General features: G+C 36.5%; 2 protein-coding genes across 3 annotated transcripts; both read left to right on the top strand.

Annotated features, from left to right (window-relative positions):
* The first annotated feature begins 236 nt into the window (after positions 1-236).
* lwr (ubiquitin conjugating enzyme lesswright) lies at positions 237-6678 on the top strand. Its single transcript, XM_074100586.1, has 5 exons — positions 237-338; positions 425-498; positions 573-656; positions 873-1135; positions 5522-6678. The coding sequence occupies exons 2-5, from the start codon at positions 433-435 to the stop codon at positions 5586-5588; spliced, it is 480 nt and encodes a 159-aa protein (XP_073956687.1). The 5' UTR covers positions 237-338; positions 425-432; the 3' UTR covers positions 5589-6678.
* Positions 6679-8310: 1632 nt separating this feature from the next.
* On the top strand, positions 8311-21116 carry Ssl1 (general transcription factor IIH subunit 2 Ssl1). Of its 2 annotated transcripts, none has more exons than XM_074100572.1 (9): positions 8311-9090; positions 9191-9392; positions 10385-10524; positions 11796-11958; positions 12814-12912; positions 14242-14411; positions 15459-15590; positions 16066-16174; positions 20031-21116. In XM_074100572.1, exons 1-9 carry the CDS (start codon positions 9029-9031, stop codon positions 20160-20162), a joined length of 1209 nt encoding a protein of 402 aa, XP_073956673.1. In that variant the 5' UTR covers positions 8311-9028; the 3' UTR covers positions 20163-21116. The 2 variants fall into 2 exon arrangements, with proteins under 2 accessions (XP_073956673.1, XP_073956674.1); XM_074100573.1 differs by having other exon boundaries at positions 19962-20036.
* Positions 21117-21255: the final 139 nt, after the last annotated feature.

The raw sequence follows: 21255 nt of genomic DNA, 5'->3' as shown, positions 1-21255 counted from the left end.
CCCGTAGGTAATCAATATATCGACATACTGGAAAATAAAGACGAATTTTCGAAAACAACACTAGTAGATGACGATACATTAGGACATCACTATCGCCTGGTAGCAATTGTTTGTTCCCTCTGTTTCTTTCACGTCCTGTTCGACTACTTTAATTTGATTGGTCAATTTTAATGTGTTTGTACAGTTTGGCCAATGACAGAATGGTAGCCTGCCTAGGATTGGAGTTTAAATATTTTTCGAACATGACTAAATAAAAAAATGTATTTGATTGTCTGCTTGACGCATCGTGGGACGCTTTTATTCGCGCCGAGTAATTTTTATTTAATTTAAATTGTAAAGTGAGTACATCGGATTCATGAAAAAGTGTTCATAAAAATGTTTCTTGGTGGATTTGAAATAAACTTTTAATATAACATTTGATTAGTATTCCAGATGTCGGGTATAGCGAGTGCACGTTTAGCCGAAGAGAGAAAAGCTTGGCGCAGAGATCATCCTTTCGTATGTAGAAATTCTATTACCATGTTTTTTTCTAACGGTACTTGCTTTGTAAATACTGGATTGTATTGTTTCAGGGTTTTGTTGCGAGGCCCATGAAAAACCCCGACGGATCGCTCAATCTAATGACCTGGGAATGCGCGATTCCCGGAAAGAAGGGGGTTAGTAACATTACAATACAGTTCTAGATTATTCAATTTTGTTCTTTAGTTTTACACCATGTTTTGTTTTATGATAATGATTATTTGCATAAATCAAATTGTTATTATATTTCTGCATAAAATACCTTTTCAAATTTCACTTCTGGAAAGTTTTTATTTTACAATGGAAAAGGGGTTGTTGTTTTCAAAAATTACCACATTGTTTTGATTTTTTAGACACCATGGGAAGGCGGTCTATACAAGCTGCGTATGATTTTCAAAGATGACTACCCATCTAGTCCTCCAAAGTGCAAATTTGAGCCTCCACTGTTCCACCCCAATGTGTATCCTTCTGGTACAGTGTGTCTTTCACTCCTGGACGAGGAGAAAGATTGGCGCCCCGCCATCACAATCAAACAGATCCTTCTTGGCATCCAAGATCTACTGAATGAACCCAACGTGAAGGATCCCGCCCAAGCTGAAGCATATACTATCTACTGGTTAGTACTAATAAAGTTTATCATAAAGCATCATCTTCTTTCTGTTCCTTGGACAAGTTTTTCCTGTAAAATCATGATCTGTTTATACAATATGTGGTCAATTCTAATCTGCTATGCTTAAGCTAAAAGGTGGCTAAGTGACAAAATCAAGTTTTGAGATGGAGTTGAAAATGCAGTCATTATTATAGATTGATACAATATGGCAAGCAATATGTAATAGATATCAACTAGAATTTAGTCTGTTTTTCAACCCCATCTCAAAACTTGATTTTGTGACTTGGCTGCTTTTTAGCTTGAGCACAGCAGTTATCACTTCCTATCTGTATGCCAAGGACATTGTGCAATAAATTGTGCTATTGGGAGGGTGCGAAGTACTAGGTGGGGGTAATGAAATCTATTGCAGTGCTCATAGTGGCCAAAAGAAGAAATAATCTAGGTTCTGTCATCGATTCATATGAGTATGACAATACTCATATGAATCTGTCATTAACAAAGCAATTTGTATAGACTTTAACTACCTAATTTTAGTAATAGATGTTTGTGTTATGATGCAAGCTTGAATTATTGAACACTGTCCCTGTTTTGTTCTTAATTCCTACATACATGTCTCTTATGGACATGTCCCGTCTAGCAAAAACAATTTTAGACCTTATAAGAAACAGTTTGTGGTTGAAATTTTATATTGAGTGATACTCACAAAACCGGTCTTCAAAATGATACTCATTTAGATCTGAAAACAATATTTAATTTATTACAAGCAATATAAGAACAATTATATAATTTTACTATTATTCAAAGAAACCAATAAGATAGCTTTATCTTTTTGTTTTATAGTAAAAGTACAACTAAACATGAAGTAAACAAACCCTGACATAACGAAAATAAAACACTTGAATTAAATTTTACTTACCTCATTTAATTTTAATGACCAAAAATTCATTTACAACCATTTGTCCACCCAAATCACGGTAATTTTGTAATATAAATTAATACGTTATAGGTTTGATTTTTGTCACAATGTCGCGATGAAATTTCATAACGTCAGAGCATCAGAGTCAAAAAAGTTGCGGACGCTAGGTGGCGCTGATGTCGTGCACAGAGCCACTACCCGAGGTTTTCATTGATTTTTGACAAGTTTTGAATTGTATAATGTATATCCTACTTTTGCACTACAGATAGAATTATAAGCCAAACGGCTATCGGTTCTCCAATCTTTTATCACCATTTTTGTCTACCGGATTTTGAAAAAAATGAATACTTCATTTTGTATGATTTTTTTAAACATTGTCTGAAAAAAAAACACTTATTTCGTATCTCTATTGACGTAAAAGATCTAACATATACGAAATCTACATATTTGGGTTTGTCTTTGATGTCTCTAAAAACTGGTTGAGGATTTTCATTTGAAACTAATTAACACTAAAGTTATTTGGCCAAAATTGTTTTTGGCAAATATCTCGGAACTAGTAAATATGGGATAGTATATTGCTTAAAGCCGTTGTTGTTAATATAATAAGCTACAAAAATCATTAGAAAACTAAGGAATACGGTATTTGACAACTCCTGAATGTGCCATATCTTAATATTATTATGAAAATATAGATATACAGACAATGTTTAGCAAAGAGAAAACTTAAATTGAAAAATCTATATACCTGTCTCTTTCTCTATGCAGCAAGTATGGCGGTACTGGCGTGTGACGTCACATGCCAGTAAGTCTTTGTCTGTCTAATCTTAAATTTCAAACCCTCATAACTTTGTTATTTGTAAAGGTAGCTTAAAAATTGTTTCTCTATTCGATAACAAGCATTGTGTAGTTTTAATTTATAAAACATATACAAAATAGTCAAATACCGTATTCAGATCGAAGGTCATTGGGATATGGGATCCCCTTAATAAGAGATAGATTGACCATGGTTTATGAAGAAGATTGTCTTTTTAATACTTACTAGCTGTTGCCCGCGGCTTCCCCCCCTGTTGTAATTTTTGTTTCATAAAAACCTCTTGATAATAACAAACGCAACAAAAAATGAATTAGCGAAATCAGTCCAGCCGTTCCCGAGTTTTGCGCTTAGCAACACATTTTACGATTCGTTTTTATTTATATAGATTTGAAGTTTATTATGAATTATGAAACAAACAAGTTTTATAGTTACACAGCCTACTTTTCTTTTTCTTATATTTTTTACAATTTGGTATGTCTAATTGTTTTATTTATTATTAGCGACCCGCCCCGGCTTCGCACGGGCAAAGTAAAAAAAACAGCCAAGTGTGAGTTGGACTCTCGTACGAAGGGTTCCGTACCTATACAACATTAGACATTAGCATAAAACGGCAAAAAAAAAACACGTTTTCTGTATGGGAGCCTACCTTAAATATTTATTTTATTTTAATTTTATTTTTTCTTTTTAAAGTACATTTATACAAATAAATAGGTACCTGCCTGTTGCCGTTATTAATATCGAGAAAAAAAAACACTTGTTGTATGGGAGCCCCCTTAAACATTTATTTTGTTTTGCTTTTAGTATTTGTTGTTATAGCGGCAATAGACATACATCATCTGTGAAAGTTTCATGATTCATGAGATACTGCCTAGTGACGGACAGACAGACGGACAGTGGAGTCTTAGTAATAAGGTGGTTTTATTACCCTTTGGGCACAGAACTCTAAAAAGGCACTTCACACACATTTTTCAGCTCAATTTCCCAAAAACTCCACCCGAACACGCACGAAGCCAGGGCGCGTCAACGTAGAGTAAATGCATTTTTTGGTTAGATTAATATCTTTAATTTCGTAATATCTTTTGAATGGAATGTCCGATTTGAATAATTCAAAAAGTTATCTACAGGTATTGAAACCATCTTGAATATAAAATTATTTATTTGGATAAGGATTAATACAAAGGTATGGATAACATGGTATGATTTTATTCGTCATTTCTGTCAACTTTTAAAATGTAAAAAAGTAGTTATAGTGACATAACTACAATGGTTGGACATATGGTATCGGGAAGTTTTTTGTAGATCTTGATGTACCTATTCTTTAATATCGTAAACATTTTTTTGTTCTATAATCAATAGTTTCTACAGCGCATGCGATGTAAGATCTTTTATGGCAACTTTTTTTACACTTTGAGTTACATTATTGTAGTTTTAGTACGGAACCCTATTTTTTTCTGTTAATAAATATAGCCTATGGCCGCCAACCTAGCTAAATTTAAACTGGTCAGGCCGATGTTTGTGAGTGTGGCTTGGGCATTGCAGACATCATATATTTCTCTCATGTCCTCTCCATGACAACACCTTCCTTTATGAACAGCTTATTTATATTCTACAAAGTCCCATTACCTACGTCCATCTCTGTCCTTTTAGCCTCTAATGACATAACTATATATAACTTATTGAACATATTTATAACTAATAATGATATTAAAATTTAAATATGTACTACACTATATTTAATTTATCATGTGTACCTAAACTCCAATTCAATAGAATCTGACAATCCTGTAGACACTTCCAGCCTACTAATATAAACACCGGGCTGCCTAAGGCTTTGTGATGTGACTATTATTCTTTTTTGATTTCTTTTAGATGATAATTGCAACAACAGGGACATATATAATCAAGTGTGCCCACGATAGGGTGTCTTAAATATGTAGAAAATTGACAGATTCTATTGAATTGTACTTTATGTAAAATATCTTTATTTCTTTCGCTTTAATCCCATCCCTTCTGTTGAATTCCGTATTTCGTATTCCAAAATCCCATATTTTCTATTGATTTCGTTTCCTTATCTTTACGCGTCTGTGGCGGATGCGCAAACCGCGCGAGCCAGAAAAAAAAATAGCCTATGGCACTTTGAATAATTTAGCATTCTAATAGTGAAAGAATTTTTAAAATCGGTCCATTAGTTTTTGAGTTAATTCGTAACAAACATCCAAAAATCCAAAGCTTTCCTCTTTATAATATTATTATTATAGTATAGATATAGATAATGTTTTTAAAATAGTATTGTTTGACTAACATTTCACAGTAGTGAGCAGAGAGCAAAGCTTTTGTATAATCAACTTAATTATTAACTGTAATTTTTTTTTGTGGAATATTATCCTTACGATGCTATGCAAAAGTATGATTATCCCTCTTGACTTAAGGTGGTAATTAGTGACTAGCTTGTCACCCGACGTTATGTAGTATTAAAAAAGCCAATTTTAGGCAAGGAATGTTACAAAGTTTTTTTTTTTCAAGTTTCACATACTACTAGTAAGTTCATATTTTCATTTTACTAATGAAACTGGGTGTATATCCCTTCTGTTGTAGAGCTGTAAACTCATCATTTAACATGACATGTATTTCTAATATCTAACCTTGTTTTTTTTGTTTGCAGTCAAAACCGGCTAGAATACGACAAGAGAGTTCGCGCGCAAGCTCGCGCCATGGCTGCTACCGAGTGAATATACTACAGTCTGGGATGTTCCATAAGCTTCAACTACTTTCACCTCGCATTCAGATGCAACTGTTAAATGTGGCAAATACTTCGCACCTTGAGAATCAAACCGTCACTAAACATAATATGTCAACTCGTGAAATTAAACTATGTGTTAAAATGCTTCTGTGTCATTTTTGAGAGATAAATTATTTTGTTTAATGACGGTTTGATTTTCAAGATGCGACTTACTGATGAATTGGGAACCAGTTTGTTGAAGTAGAAGATGATAAAACGGGCATTTGTGCTTATTGTGAGAATATCACATTATCTCTTTCCCAAAGCGTATGGAAGTTGAAACATTAGATAAGAGAAACAACTTTTAGAAGTTTAAAGAAACACATGTTTAGGCACATTCTACAGTTGCAGCTGTGTTGTCTTGTCTGTTGCAGCAAAATGCATTCCACAAAAGAATTGGTAAAGAACACTATTATATTGGGTATACATGAACCCAGAGCTTCTCATAATGCTCTGCTCGACTCTGATACATGTTTTTATACATTGGGAGACATGAGTCTTGTGCATTCAATTATAACTATCTCAAGTATTAATGTTGTAAAATATTGCAAAAGACTCCTGACTGTCAAATGACAACTTGTAATTTACTTAAATAGGATTATTATCAAGTTTTCAAATCAGTGGGGATCTTTCTCATCTTAAAACCTAACTGTAATAATGGTAATTATTAAATCAACTGATTACTTAGTCGGGCTGGAGAGGCCACTGTGTGTTTATCACTCTACAGCCTGTAGGTTATAGTTATAACTGAAATAAATTGTAAAATAAAATAATTATTACTTACGGTCCATAAACAAACCCTGGCGATTATTTGTTAACATTAGAATTAATAATAACATAAGGATTACTTTAATTTATTAGTTTTTGTCAGCATTAGTGGCAGTATTGGTTCCACAAAAACATGTAATATGTGCTATTAAGTAAACATCCTGTGTACACGTTTTGCGAAATATTATTTGCTATAAGAATCTGCGTCATTATTTTAAACTATTTTTGTATCTTATGTCCGTCTTATCGAACAATAAAGATTTGTAAAACTATTGTTGTTTTTCTTAAGTTCTTCGCACACACTGTTATTATTTTTTTTGCAGTAACGGAAAGGACTGGCTGGAGTTAAACCACTACGCGAATAACGTGATTTTCAGAGGGCCTACTCCGAAGTTCGAAAATCCGTCCCTCGCTCTCATATCAAATAGTATTAGTGTCAGCGGGGCTACTACGGAATTAAATTCGAAAATCGAAGTTCGTGTCGTTCCATCCCTCTAACGCTTATACTATTTATACGAGAGTGAGAGGGACGGTACGATACGAATTTCGGAGTAGACCCTCAGAGGGACTGAACAACACGAACTTCGAATTTCGTAGTAGCCCTGCTGGGCCCGATAGTAGGTGACATTAGTTTATTACCAGCTGTTGCGGTTACCCGCGGTAACTAAGCATTTTTCCGGATTAAAATCTATCTCCTTCCCAGAATCTCAAACTATCTCCATACCAAATTTCATCTTTAACAGTTCAGCGGTTTAAGCTTGAACAGACAGACAGACACTACTTTCACATTTGAACTAATTTTATTTTAGTAAGAACATTAAACTAATTTAATGTATTTGTGGTTTTGCGGATTTACTAATGCCTTATTTTGATATAGTTTTCTATTTGACTAAAGATTATTGTGTAAGTATTTTATTTAATGTTACGAAAAATTGCAACGTGACAGCGAGCTAGGGTTGCTGAGGATTCCTCGTCCGCTTCCTCATAATGCGGAAGTTCTGCAATATTTTGAGTTTCTCAACCGTTACGAGATTTTTACCCTAAAACGCCGCCGGCTGCTTCTCGTGAATTATAACTCCATTTATTTTATTTTAACCACGTTTTTAAATGCAACCAAACTATTTAAAACTGTGTTAACTTCTATAATAAAAACATAATAAATACCGCTATTAAATATAGGTATTTTTAGTCCATTTTGTTTTCGAAATACCGAGAAACGTGTGTTACAATTTGACCCTGTGTTCAAACCTTGTTATAAATTAAAAGGAAGTATATATTAAAGCACTGTAGAGTTTCCTTAGAGTTTACGAGTGGAAAGCAAGTTTTATTCACATTACGCATAAGGTTATTAAATAAGATTTTTAGCATTACGTATAAAGCGCTTTCAGATTATCCGATCCGATATCAGATCATATTTCATACATTTTACTTGCCCCGATATCGTACGGCGTCCGATAGCAATATCGGATTGGATAATCTGATGACAAAGGTATCAAGATAGTGTGGTATAACTTTCTAAATTTTATTAAAATTTCTCAATAACTCAAATACACTTCTATCACAGCAAAAGTACAAGTACACATTTACGTCACACGTTGGTGTATAAACTTAGTTTCTTTTACCGTAACTAAAAGAAAGAAAAAACTTGACATTGACAACGTCAGTTCTTAGATGGGCTACCACGAAGTGCAAAACTCGAACTTCGTTTGATTTCGTCCCGCCGACGCTTATGTCATTTTATACGCAAGTGAAAGGGACGGTGCGATAAGAACTTCGATTGGCGAGTTTCGTAGTAGCCCCTCTGGCTTTTGTTAACGTAACGACTAGAAACTATGGTAGAGTTCTATGAGTTTGGTATTTTGCTAATATTATAATTTACGTGTAGTTTAGTTTGGGGACAGTAATGCTCGACCCTATACTGCTCAGCCATCACTGTACGACCTGATAATACGAACTCATTTTGGATTAGAATTATCAAGTCGTACAATATTAAGTCGTGCATTATTAGGGTGTCCAAATTTTTGCTCGGCCTGTTAATACTCGACCTGTTATTGTACGTCGTTATAATCGGAATCCAATCGAATGACCATAGATTTGTGTTAGGTTGTGTTAGGTCCAATTGTGACCACAACGCGCGAGCCGAGCGAGCGTAGCGAGCGTGCCGCGGCAGCGGCCGGTGAAGCGCCAGGACCAAATTAAGTTATTTTCTACTAAATTTATTAATATTCGGTGTACACGAAAAACATGATCAATCGTGCGAATCGATTGCTTGCTGTCAAAAGTGTGCTCCGATTATTAGGTCGTACAAAATCAGGTTGTCCAATAGCACCTTGAACATTATCGGTACAGGGTGATAAAGCTCGACCCGTGTTCCAAGTGACATGGGATTGAATTATCAGGTCGTACAAAATCGGTCGAGCATTGTCCAGGTCGTACAATAACTACACCCTTTAGTTTTATGTGTGTTGGGGTGATTGTTTGTTCTGCAATTTCAGTGATATTAGACTGAGAACTTTACTTGGTGAAATAGTAGTGCTATAGCTAGGCTAAAGTTAACCCAATGTCCCCATCGAAACATCAGATATTTAGTTTTTGACGCTTGGGCCAATTAAATAAATACAAATGGCAGACGACGAAGTAGATCCGAAGGAATATCGCTGGGAGACAGGCTACGAGAAAACATGGTCAGTAACCATATTATCCTGTATAACTTACATACTTATTGTTTTGTAAACATAACCTCAAATTTTATTTTACCGGTATTTATTGCTTGATTCGGTACAGGGAGGCAATCAAAGAAGACGAGGCTGGTTTGGTAGAAGGACTTGTAGCCGAATTTGCCCAGAAGGCCGCTCGCAAGGCTGCGGCGCCTCGTCGGGGCCCTGTGAGGCTCGGCATGATGAGACACTTGCTGCTTGCTATTGATTGTTCTGAGGCTATGAATTGCCAAGATATAAAACCTACTCGGTTTCTGTGTACACTAAAGGTATTTTTTTTCCCAACTAGATTGTATCACAATACATTTATAATGAGGGCTATCGTTTTTTGTCTCACTAGATGGCGCACTGTTGCGTGAGGTTTTTAAGTATGGCTTTCAAAGTCTGTTATTACGGGCGTGAAAACAAAGTTTAGATTAAAATCATATTTAATACACCTTAAAACCGTACCATAAAAATATCGAGCATGCCACATGTTGCATAGTCCCTGTTTTGTTCGCAAAAATGGGAGGACAAAGGTTTCTGAAAGACAAAACTGTCTCAAAACACAGACATTCATTGCCTGGAACGCATATTTGCCATAATTATTTCAGATATTGCAAATATTCACAAAATTCTAATTATAAATAAACCCGCGTAGCTCACCCAAACGCAGAAGCCGTGGTGGCCTAATGGTTTGACCTATCGCCTCTCAAGCAGAGGGTTGTGGGTTCGAACCCTGGCTCGCACCTCTAAGTTTTCAAATTCATGTGCCGAATTACATTTGAAATTTACCACGAGCTTTGCGGTGAAGGAAAACATCGTGAGGAAACCTGCACAAACAGCGAAGCGATTCAATGGTGCGTGCGAAGTTCCCAATCCGCACTGGGCCCGCGTGGGAACTATGGCCCAAGCCCTCTTGTGCTGAGAGGAGGCCTGTGCCCAGCAGTGGGACGTATATAGGCTGGGATGATGATTAGCTCACCCAAAAACTTTGCCCACTTACAGAAAAGTTTAATGAAAATGAAAGTTTTTTTCCCATTATGAGAAATTCCTTCTATCTTGGCTTTAATAGAAACATAATACAATTATTTTTTAATGCCATTGTATAATAGACAGCATGGAAGTAGAACCTAAAAATCATATTTCCCTCTCACTTGTTTGAGACAAATATGTGAGCAAGAGAGTAAGTTGATTTTGGTTTCTAATTTCATGCCGTTTACTATTATCTGGTGGTGGAAAATCAAATAAAGTTTTCTCTCTTTATCTGTGCTATTTTCAGTTATTAGAAAGATTTATTGAAGAGTTCTTTGATCAAAACCCCTTAAGCCAACTGGGTCTGGTGCTTTTAAAGAACAAGAGAGCAGAAAAACTAACAGATATGTGTGGAAATGTAAGAAAACACATAAAGGCTGTGCAAGGGTGAGTTCAAAATTCTGCATAAATTATAATCAACTAGCTGTTGCCCTTAACTATGTCTGTGAATAATTTGTTTATTGCTACCTAGTTTATTGATATACAAATTTCCAGGATAAAAACTATCCTATGTCCTTCTATAGGACTTGAACTAGCTCCATACCAAATAAATTTCATCTAAATTGTTTTATGATTGAGTAACATCATATAGTCTGTTAAAAAAGAGAAGAAATTAAAAAGTGGCAACACTGTAGTGTATCCCTTTCAAACCCTGTCAAACCAAAAAGGGAGGACACTACAGTGTTGCCACTTTTTAATTGCTTCTCTTTTTTGACAGACTATACAAACATCTTTATCATATCATGATTAATAAATAATAATTACATATTATGATTAGACCCTGGATTTCTGTTGCAATGACGTCACAATAGGGTAGTTTGGGGAGAACACAGCCATATTAATTAAAACCGTTCCATTTACTCCCCAAACTACCCTATTGTGACATCATTGCAACAAAAATCCATGGTCTAATTATGATAATTCTTGAAATGTAATGGGCCTGGTGACCTTTGGTAATAATGAATTAGTTACGAATAATATGTTAACAACAGGCCTACTCAATAAATGTCAATGCTTTGTCACGAAAACTAGCCTAAAACTCTCCCCCTGCATCATTCAGGTATTACAGGTAAAACTGCTTAAAAAAATAATGATTTAACTATTACAAAAGTGTGTGGATCCAGGAACGAAAGAAGATGTAGCGGCAGCAAATAAAATCATGAAGATCAATAGATGAACTTGTAGTTAATTAAATTATAACTTTACAGTATATCATCGGGTGACAAGCAAAAGTCACTAAGTACCAAACACCTACGTACAACAAAGCTCGTATTTCAGTATGAAATTACTAACTAGATACGACTTTTTAAAGAGCAGTGACAGAAATTTTAGTGAGTGCTTGTTTTGGCAGATAGCAGATTTATATTTAAGTAGATTTAGATTAGGACGACAATGCGAGAGTCAGCGTGCAAGACTGGTGCAAGAAACGGAAGGATGTTGAATAACAAGATAAGATGCAAAAACACTGACAGCTGTCATGTGACACCAATGAATGAATAATTAATAATAATTCATTTATTCGTTCAACATAGGTTAGTACAAAAGATCTTAAAGCTACTTGAAGTATCACTATGTGCGTGTTGTGTTGATTGATAAGTCGTTTTTATACAGAGCTAAAACATTTCAATATTAACATGTATCTTGTTTGTTGTCAACAGCCTAACAAACATGAATCTAACAGGGGAGCCTTCACTGCAGAATGCCTTAGAGTATGCAGGCCGAGTTCTGAAGCCCCTCCCAGGGCACGCCTCTAGAGAGCTGCTGGTGTTATTTGCTTCACTCACCACATGTGACCCTGGAGATATCAACACTAATATACAGGTGATATTACTTAAGAATGAGAATGAGTATGAGAATAAAAATGAAAATGAGAATAAGAATTTTTACCGCCAAATTACGACAGTCCGGTCGATTACGGGTTGTTCCATAGTCCAGAGGAAAAAACATTAAAAAAGAATTTGTGTCTTTGACTCGTATCGTTTTGACAGGTGACACTTTACCGGCATAGAAGCTCATGTCAGTTTCTATGGGTGTGTACATGAAAAACAGGGTCGGTATTTCCATGTCAGTATTATTCGGCTCGGTAAAGAGTGTCACATATCAAAACGATTGAGTCAAAGACACATAAATTCTTTTTTAATGTTTTTTATTTTGGACTATGGAACAACCCGTAACCGACCGGACTGTCGTAATTTGGCGGTAAAGAAAACTTTTTTATTTTGTGTTTTGTTTGTGCTGTGACATTAGAAAATTTCATATTTAGCCTAAAGGCGTAGTGTCACATAGCAAGGTAATACGTACAACACTAGTAGTTCTAGCGACGCCTATGGGCGTAGTGTGCGTGTGGGGGGTCCAAAAACTAGAAATTTAGTTTATGAACCTTACTTTGAGACAATATAAAAGTAAAAGAAAACTGCCACGACACTACAACAATATAAAAGTAAAAGAAAACTGCCACGACACTACAACATACTACTACACGACACAACTTACAACTTAAAACACGACACTACTTAGTACGGAAAATATTTTTTAATTTTTACAAGTTAATATTTTAACTTCGAGAGGAGTACTTTACTGTTGTATTAATTTTTCTAAGACCAATGGCCACAGGTGTAGTGTCCGTCAAAAGTTTATAATGTTCTAAATGTAAATGTAATGAACTGTGTCTTGCAGGCTTTAAAAACTGATGGGATAAGGTGTAGCGTGATTGGGTTAGCTGCTGAAGTAAGGATCTGCAAGAAATTGTGCCAAGACACTGGAGGAGAGTATGGGGTTTGTATAACTAACTACAAAATTATAATGTTAAATAAAGTGTACACCCTGTCAATCTGTCCTTGTTAAATTTAAATTTCAGAGGCACTAGTCTTGCTATAGGTGCCAGAGACAAAAAAAACTTTAATTTATTACTCGAATAAATTGTAATTGTACTGTTGGTCTCTAAATATATGTCAAAGACACACACAGTTAGAGAGGCAACAAGTGAAGACATTGTGAGGAGGAGTCAAGGTAGTATCTAGCATTTCGGCGGTTTGGGACAACAAATATTTCAGAGCATGACACGAGTAGCTAACTTTGGGGGCGGCAGACGAAGCTTAATGGTTACTTGACCTGAAATGTATATTTCAAAATTCTACACTTCCACTGAACATAGATATGGTTAGTTAACCGTAGGTATGGTTTTGTAACTAAGGGACTCCATACATCCCTGTATTATTACTATTATTATTTAGTATTTTTTCTTTAATTGTATACTCTAGATTTTAAGTATTTTATTTGTAATTATTTTATTTTGAAAAAATGACGTTCTGCCAAGTTTCTTGGGGCGCATTCTTCTTGGCAATGATGGTCTTTCCGAAAGCGCTGGTAGTTTAAAAAATGACGTGTAAAAGTGCCCATTGCGGCTTATTTACTGAATAAATGATTTGAATTTGAATAAAAATGACTACTATGCTCTACAATGAGAGATGAAAGAGAGGGAAAAAATGTTGAGTTGCCGATTTTTGTTACTGTTTAGTTTCGATCACCTTGTAGCACACAGGATTGCTTAGCTTGCGATATGGCTAACACGCACTAGCTATACAGTTTATAGCCTCAGTAGTCTCTCGCCCGCCATCGCAAACTAACATGTACTTATCTGTTAGTAATAAATAACTGGAGTCACGTCGCAAGACCATTCTATTATTTAGAATAATAAGTTTTTCGAAGATAGGGTACCTACTAACATCTAACGCCTACGCGTAGCAGTAACGCCTGATTCAGTAAATTATAGGGTACTAATAAAAAAAAAAAAAAGGTGGCCTAGTGGTTTGACCTATCGCCTCTCAAGCAGAGATTCATGTGCGGAATTACATTTGAAATTTACCACGAGCTTTGCGGTGAAGGAAAACATCGTGAGGATACCTGCTTAAACCTGCGAAGCAATTCAATGGTGCGTGTGAAGTTCCCGATCCGCACTGGGCCCGCGTGGGAACTATGGCCCAAGCCCTCTTGTTCTGAGAGGAGGCCTGTGCCCAGCAGTGGGACGTATATAGGCTGGGATGATGATGATGAATCAAAAATTGCCCAAAAAAGTGACACACTCAAAGATGCTTTTATTCACAGGTGATACTAGACGACGTCCACTACCGCTCGCTGCTGCTAGAGTGCACCGCGCCGCCGCCGCGGGCGCGCGCGCTCGACGCCGGCCTCATAAAGATGGGCTTCCCGCACTGCGCGCCGCTCTCCGCGCAGCCTGACAATAATGCTGACCCGCCTATTACACAGTGCATGTGGTCAGTTCACCTTTCATATGCTTTGACCTGGATCAGTCCAAAGTTTACGACTGTTCTTCTATTTCTATTTTTATCTAAATCCGCGTTATTGTTTTTCTTTGAAACAAACGAGTCTACAGCGCAGGTTTTTTTAAATTCCGGCTTTAAAAGGTTAAGTTCAAACAGTTCTAAAAATTAGGAGTTATTCAGGTATTACGTAATTAAGCATAATTTTAGTCGTTTTTGACTCCTTCTTGTCAACAAAAGTAAGCATAAGTTCTAACGTTAACAATGGTAATATTTTTTAAGCTTGTCAGGTTTGGTTATTGAAATAGTCTTTTTATTCGCTGATATCTGATGTCGCTGCTTTGATTTGATGGTGACACAGCGTAAGATTCTAGGGCATTACATTTTAAAATATGTCACTTTTCAATCAAAGTTAAATTTTAAAATTTATTTTGGCTCGTGTCACTATCAATCTGGAGCAGTGATATGTATAAAATATATAAATTGTTCAGAATTATCCGATATTGCATGCCTATGTTTGCATGCAATAAGTATTATAAATATAATGTAACAATCACAAATTGATTTAGAAAATGTAACACCATCTTAGTACGGTCAGCGTCAGAAGTAGCTGCACACTTTGTGCTTTGTCGCTTTTTAGCCACGTACGTAACGCCATGCAAATGATAATAGTATTTTATGCAACTGTATCGTAAACACGAGTGTGGGTGTATGAAACGAGGCGTAGTTTTTGAACGCATAATTGAGGATTTACTATATGGGTGTAGTTAAACCGGCATATTTCCTGTAGTTTTCGTACATTATTTTATATGGACTCGCCGCACACGGTTGACGCCAGTGGTCGCCACATGCTACAAATCTTCGCGTATAAAATGTATGATAACTGTACAGGAAATTATGCCGGCGGCCGCGTCTTGTCGTACGACTCGAGCGCACACACGACCACAGTTGCGTATTCTAGCCGCAAGTGGCAGCTAGTGGTGGCCGCATCCAGCCACCAGTGGCCGTCACTGGTGTCCATAAAAAAGTCGTTTTGTTTAGCCACCTGGAGGAAGGCGAGGGCGTGGGCACGGAGGGGCACCTGTGTCCGCAGTGCCGCACCAAGTACTGCTCGCTGCCCGCGCAGTGCCGCACCTGCGGGCTCACGCTGGCCTCCGCGCCACATCTCGCCAGGTATCATCATACAATAGAATAGATGAACAACTACGAGTACAATAATACAGCTAAACAAAACAATAAACATGTACATATACATGTAGTTGGTACAAAAAACCGGCCAAGAGCGTGTCGGACACGCCCAAAATAGGGTTCCGTAGCCATTACGAAAAAATTAAGTAATATTTTTCTGAGGATTTCGTATTTTATTTATTATTTAACCAGGGGACTACGAAACGTTGATTTTGTGTACTTTTAATAAGTATTTCGGTCCAAGCTGCAGTTGTCTCTATCGCGCTCCGCTCGCGGTTGTTCCGGCACTGCGTGTCAGCAATAGATTTCAATTCTCTTGCTCTTAGTGTTTCCTCTTAACAAGGAAGTGGGGTCGAAAAAGATTATTTGGTACTCGAAACTGACTTTTACTGCCGTCAAAAACAAAACAGTTCAGATATTCCACGAATTGATAATTGCGAATTAATTTTGTCTTTTATAGATCATACCATCACTTATTTCCCGTGGATCCTTACGAAGAAGTGCCAAACGAAGGTCAAGCCCAGTACTGTTTTGGGTGTTTAAGGCTCTTCAATGATCTGGATAAAGAAGTAAGTTATTATAAATTGACTGTGTCTGTATTTATATTTTTTGGTTAAAAAGACCCAAATTGGAGTGACGTTATTTATGAATGGCCCTAATGCGGAATCTGTACTGGCTATAAGGATCACTGCTACGTACTCACACTTAGGGGGAATCCATAAAGTACGTCACACCAATTTTGAATATTTTTAGCCCCCCTTCCTGTGTCACCAACCGCCTGACCCCTTCCCCCATCAAATGTGCAACGTCATTCATGAATGTCCCTTTCCGTTCATCTCCAAGCACCAGCAGATGTTCCTGCGCTCCGACTTCTGGCCAGGTGGTGTTGTGTTCCTTCATTTTATTAGGGTAGCGACGAAGATGGCTTTCAAAAACCTCTAATTGGGTCGATCAACTTTTTCTTGTCACTCGTTGCTATAGTTACGGTCTCCTGGGTCACTCGTTAAACGAAGTTTATAGGATTAAAATTTGCCAAACATGCATTTTTGTGGTAGTTTTAAGCCCCTTCTATAATTGGTCATCTAATAAGCATGTTAGTAGAATGTGACATAACTTTTCTTCTATTAAACTGTACTACTTTTGTTCCCTCACTGACGGGACAGAATAACAACAACACAACAACATTAACAACAAGAAATGGTTGGATAACAAACAAACAGACTTACAAACTTTCGCATCTATAATATTAGTGAGAATGAGAATTAGTGAGATAATAGTAGTTTATGCAACTCTTACGTAATAGGGGTCCTTATCACACGAGTGTTTTATTGTCGTTCCAATCGTTTATTTAACTTTTGACAGATCACGCACGTGAAGTTTTACAATAATTTTCGGTACAATGTACTACAGAGATCTATGTATGTGTTCTATGTATCAATTTGAGAATAATTCCAATATTACTTTAAATATCGCCCTAGCAGGGCTTAGAGGGGCGAATTATGTTGTATAAAATCTCATGTACCTACCAAATAAAGCGATAAATATAATTATAATAATTTAAAGAAATTAAATTTTAACATAAATTGTATTGACATTATAATGAATAACTTAAGATAAGAAGAGAAAAATAAGAATTATATAAAATGTGTCATAAATAATTATACTTAAGTAAATATTTTAATACATAGACATTCTATACCCTTACAGGGTGTCATGTACCTACCGTCTTGTAAAACCACCATCTAATAATGTAATGAGCATGAATTTGAATGAATAAATATGAATATGAGAATACCGTACTTCATGGACGGGTACCGCCCACGTGATTTCCCATTCGTAATGAATGACCATAGACTATAGACTATAAAAACCGTTTTGAAGTAAATCGATTTTATAAATAAAACATACATTTAAAATTATTGTGAATATATTTTATATCAAAATAATTTAAAAATAATAAATACATTAATATGCCTTTAGGGATTAAAAAGTTAAAACAACTAAAATAGGCACTGTAATACTATTTTTAATTATACCTACCACGGGCGTCTCGTTGTGAGTAACAACAAACTGGCGTCGCTGCCGCGTCCAGTTTTGCCGCTTCATAATTGACAAAATTACTAATTTACCGTCGGAAGTGATAAACATATTAACTTAACATAAATGGTTTATTTTAATATGTAAGATAAAGTAACATAAACACCTGTGAATGTTTATAAAACAATGCAAAATGTTGAGCAAAAATAAAATATGAATGTGTTAAATCGATTAAAACTTCTTCATGAATAAAATCGATTGTTAAAAGAAATCTAATCAGTAGGTAACGCATCAGGGCATCACTATTTTAATTAGTACTCGAGCTGCCAAAAGTTAAATAAACGATTGGAACGACAATAATGCCCAAATACGTGCAGTAGCATACAGTATTTTATCCACACATATATTATAAGTACTCTAAGATGGATTCAGAAACCGGTGACAAATGACCTGCACTGCATTACTGACTTGTTCTACGAGTAACATATCCAAAGGCGTTAAACAAAACCATGTACCATTAATAAAATAAAACAGATAAAGGTATTATTTTTCATAAACTTTAAACAAACAACAAACAAAATGACAACAGTAATGGCGGTAAGACAAATCTCTGTCACGAATGGTTTTTTTTTTCAAATCACAGACAAAACTGTAAAGTCCTTATTCTTATGTCGCTCGAGATTAAATTGCGTGCGATTTATATTTAAAAACATAATAATAATAATAATAATAATAATAATAAAGCCTCTTTATTTCCATGCACTTAAAAAAATACAAAAATACAATTTAATTAACCAAACAGGTATAACAATTTAAGACATGTCCACATTCTGGGTAAAGGCCTCCTCCAACTGTTTCCATGCTTTTCTGTTTTGCGCTTGTCGTATCCAGTCATTTCCGGCAATTTTTTGTATTTCATCTGCCCATCTATCCTTAGGTCGCCCTTTTTTCCTCTTGCCTCGGGGGCCCATCCATTCTGTGACTCGTTTAGTCCATCTTCTGTCTGTTATTCGGGCAAGGTGTCCAGCCCATCTCCATTTCAGGTATTGTGCGTGCTGTCCTGCGTCTATTATTTGGGTTTTCCTCCTGATGTCATCGCTCCTTCGTCTGTCTGCAATGCCTAAAATGCTTCGCTCTATGGCGCGTTGACAAGAGCGTATTTTAATTTTTGTTTTATTTTGGAAAATCCAGGTTTGCGCTCCGTATGATAGGCAAGGGAGCAAGCACGAATCTATCACCTTCTTTTTAAGCTTAAGTGGAAGTTTCGCTTTCATAATCTCTTTAAAGCTCCAATACTTCTTCCATGTCATGTTGATGCGGCGGTCTAGTTCATCCTCGTGTCTTGATTTCCGGAATGACATCTTGTAAAAACATACCAAAGTGAAATTTTGTATCGAGAAAATGTTGTGTACTGTACTGTGATGTGTGTGTGTTGGATACCAGAATAGAGGCCCATTTAAATTGTGTTGATTTTAACAGCTGTTCCAAATTTGAAACTCATTACAGTACTCACTCAGTAGAGCGCTGTTTGATACTCTAATGAACATTACGTACTGCTGATACCCACTACCACATATAAGAAAGTTGTCATAGTAAAATCGGTTGCTTAATGCTGGTCATTGTCAACGGTTTTTGAACGATAAAATCTATAATGACTTATGATATGGGTGTAGATAAATAATAGTAGATTGATAACCGAGGGTGGAAAGTGACCGATTTCATCGAAATATTTCTGGCGGTCGAACGAAGTGAGAGCGTCAATAGTTCGAGGGGAAATGGGTAATTTCACCCGACCGTGAGGAAAGTAAAATACTACAAAAAAATGAGAATAATAATAAATTGAATTTACTTATATCCAACCTCCAACGGTACCTTTTCGACCTGGCCACTTGTCATAGCCGACTATAAAAAAAATCGAATTGGTCACGACCAAGGAGCTTATATACAAAACTGGAGGTTGACCGCCGAAAGAAGAAGTTTGACCTTTATTACTTATTTATATATTCCATCTCTTTCTTTCATATTTCACGAATGACTTCAATTTCTTTTCTTTGACCTAACTAAAGAAAGAGATGGAATATGTTCGTGACGTAATAAAGATCAAAATTATTCGGATGTTCGACGTTCAACCTCCAGTGTTGTATATAAGCTGCTTGGTCACGACGTGCATCTAGATGGCCATGCCGAAACGTGAAAAAAACTTCGAGTCCGTGGCTAATCGAAAAATTAAAAAAAAAAAATATATACTTTCCTCCCTAGAGATGAAAACGCAATTTTCCACCCGGCTATCTACCCATGAAAATTAAACTTTCCGAACAGGAGAGATGAAAATAAATGTACGTTCTACACTGCGCAACCGCGGGCTGTGATAGTGATTGTTGTCGTCAGCTGCACCGCTGCGGGCGCTGCCGCGAGCACTACTGCTGGCAGTGCGCGGGGCTGGTGTCGTCCACGCTGCACGTGTGCCCCGGCTGCGCGGCGCGCCCGCACCTCTACCAGCGGCTGCCCGACACTTCTTAAGCGCAACACACAGACGACGGGTGCGGGCCGGGTCGTTTCCGACGCGTGAGCCGTGCGCTCTATTGTATTCACACAGAGAGCCGGCAAGGCGGTGCGATACAAACACTGCCCGTTGCCGCTCGGCCCGCGCGCTATTTGTGACTGTTGGGCTTTCACGTCACTTCACTCTACACCACAGTACGTTTCGCTACAACTTATTCTGCGTTTCAATGAACTGTACCTACTGTACCTGGGCGACACTAAAACTTGAAGACACCCGTTTTCCCAGAGATAAGACCAAGCTAGATTGATTGTTCATCCCCGAAAACCCTTGCACACCAAATTTCATCGAAATCGTTAGAGCCGTTTCCGAGATCCCCGAAATAAATAAATAAATGTACAACAATAGCTCAAAAATACAAGATTAACCACGTGGGCCGTGGCATAATTTACAGAGTCAAAAATTTCATCGCCACTTCGAAGGAAAGTAGTCTAAATGTTGAAGGTTTGGAAAATTTACTGAAAGGAAATATAACAGTCATTATTTTAGAAAAGGAACCAAAGTATCCAATTTATCAGACGCGACTTTTTGATGTTAGCCAGTCTGCAAGGTGGAATTTTAAGGTTTCCTTTGTTTCTAGAGGCCTTATTTTGTGTATCGACGTTAGTGGGGAAATTGCGTAGGTATCTTTTTTTCTTACATAGGTACATAATTATTTTAATTAGGTACGTAAAACGACGGCAGGGTTAGAATACCTATTTCATTAAATAAAGTTTTTAAAGATTTGTTACTAACTGAACTGTAAACATAAATATATGACTTTCCTCGTGTATTTAGGTTGCGTGGCATTTAGCTTTCACTTATCATTAGTTCCGGGGTAAGAAAATCTTATTTGAATGTAAAAGTAACTAAGTACCAATTAAGCCTTAAGTTAAGAAAAAAGGTAAAGTAATAAAAAAGGAAATAACATTTCATTATGTCATTTATTATCACATTTAGTTCCATCTTTCTTTTGAAAACTAAGAAAGTTTTGCAAACAATTAAGTACGTATATTATATGTTTCTCTATTCAACTAACATTAAAGATTGCTTTCTACTGCAAGAATGTAATTC

The sequence above is a fragment of the Choristoneura fumiferana genome, chromosome 17 (genome assembly GCF_025370935.1).
Source record: "Choristoneura fumiferana chromosome 17, NRCan_CFum_1, whole genome shotgun sequence".
NCBI lineage: Eukaryota > Metazoa > Arthropoda > Insecta > Lepidoptera > Tortricidae > Choristoneura > Choristoneura fumiferana.
The sequence above is the reverse complement of the archived record's forward strand: the minus strand, read 5'-3'. Positions and strand labels throughout refer to the sequence as shown.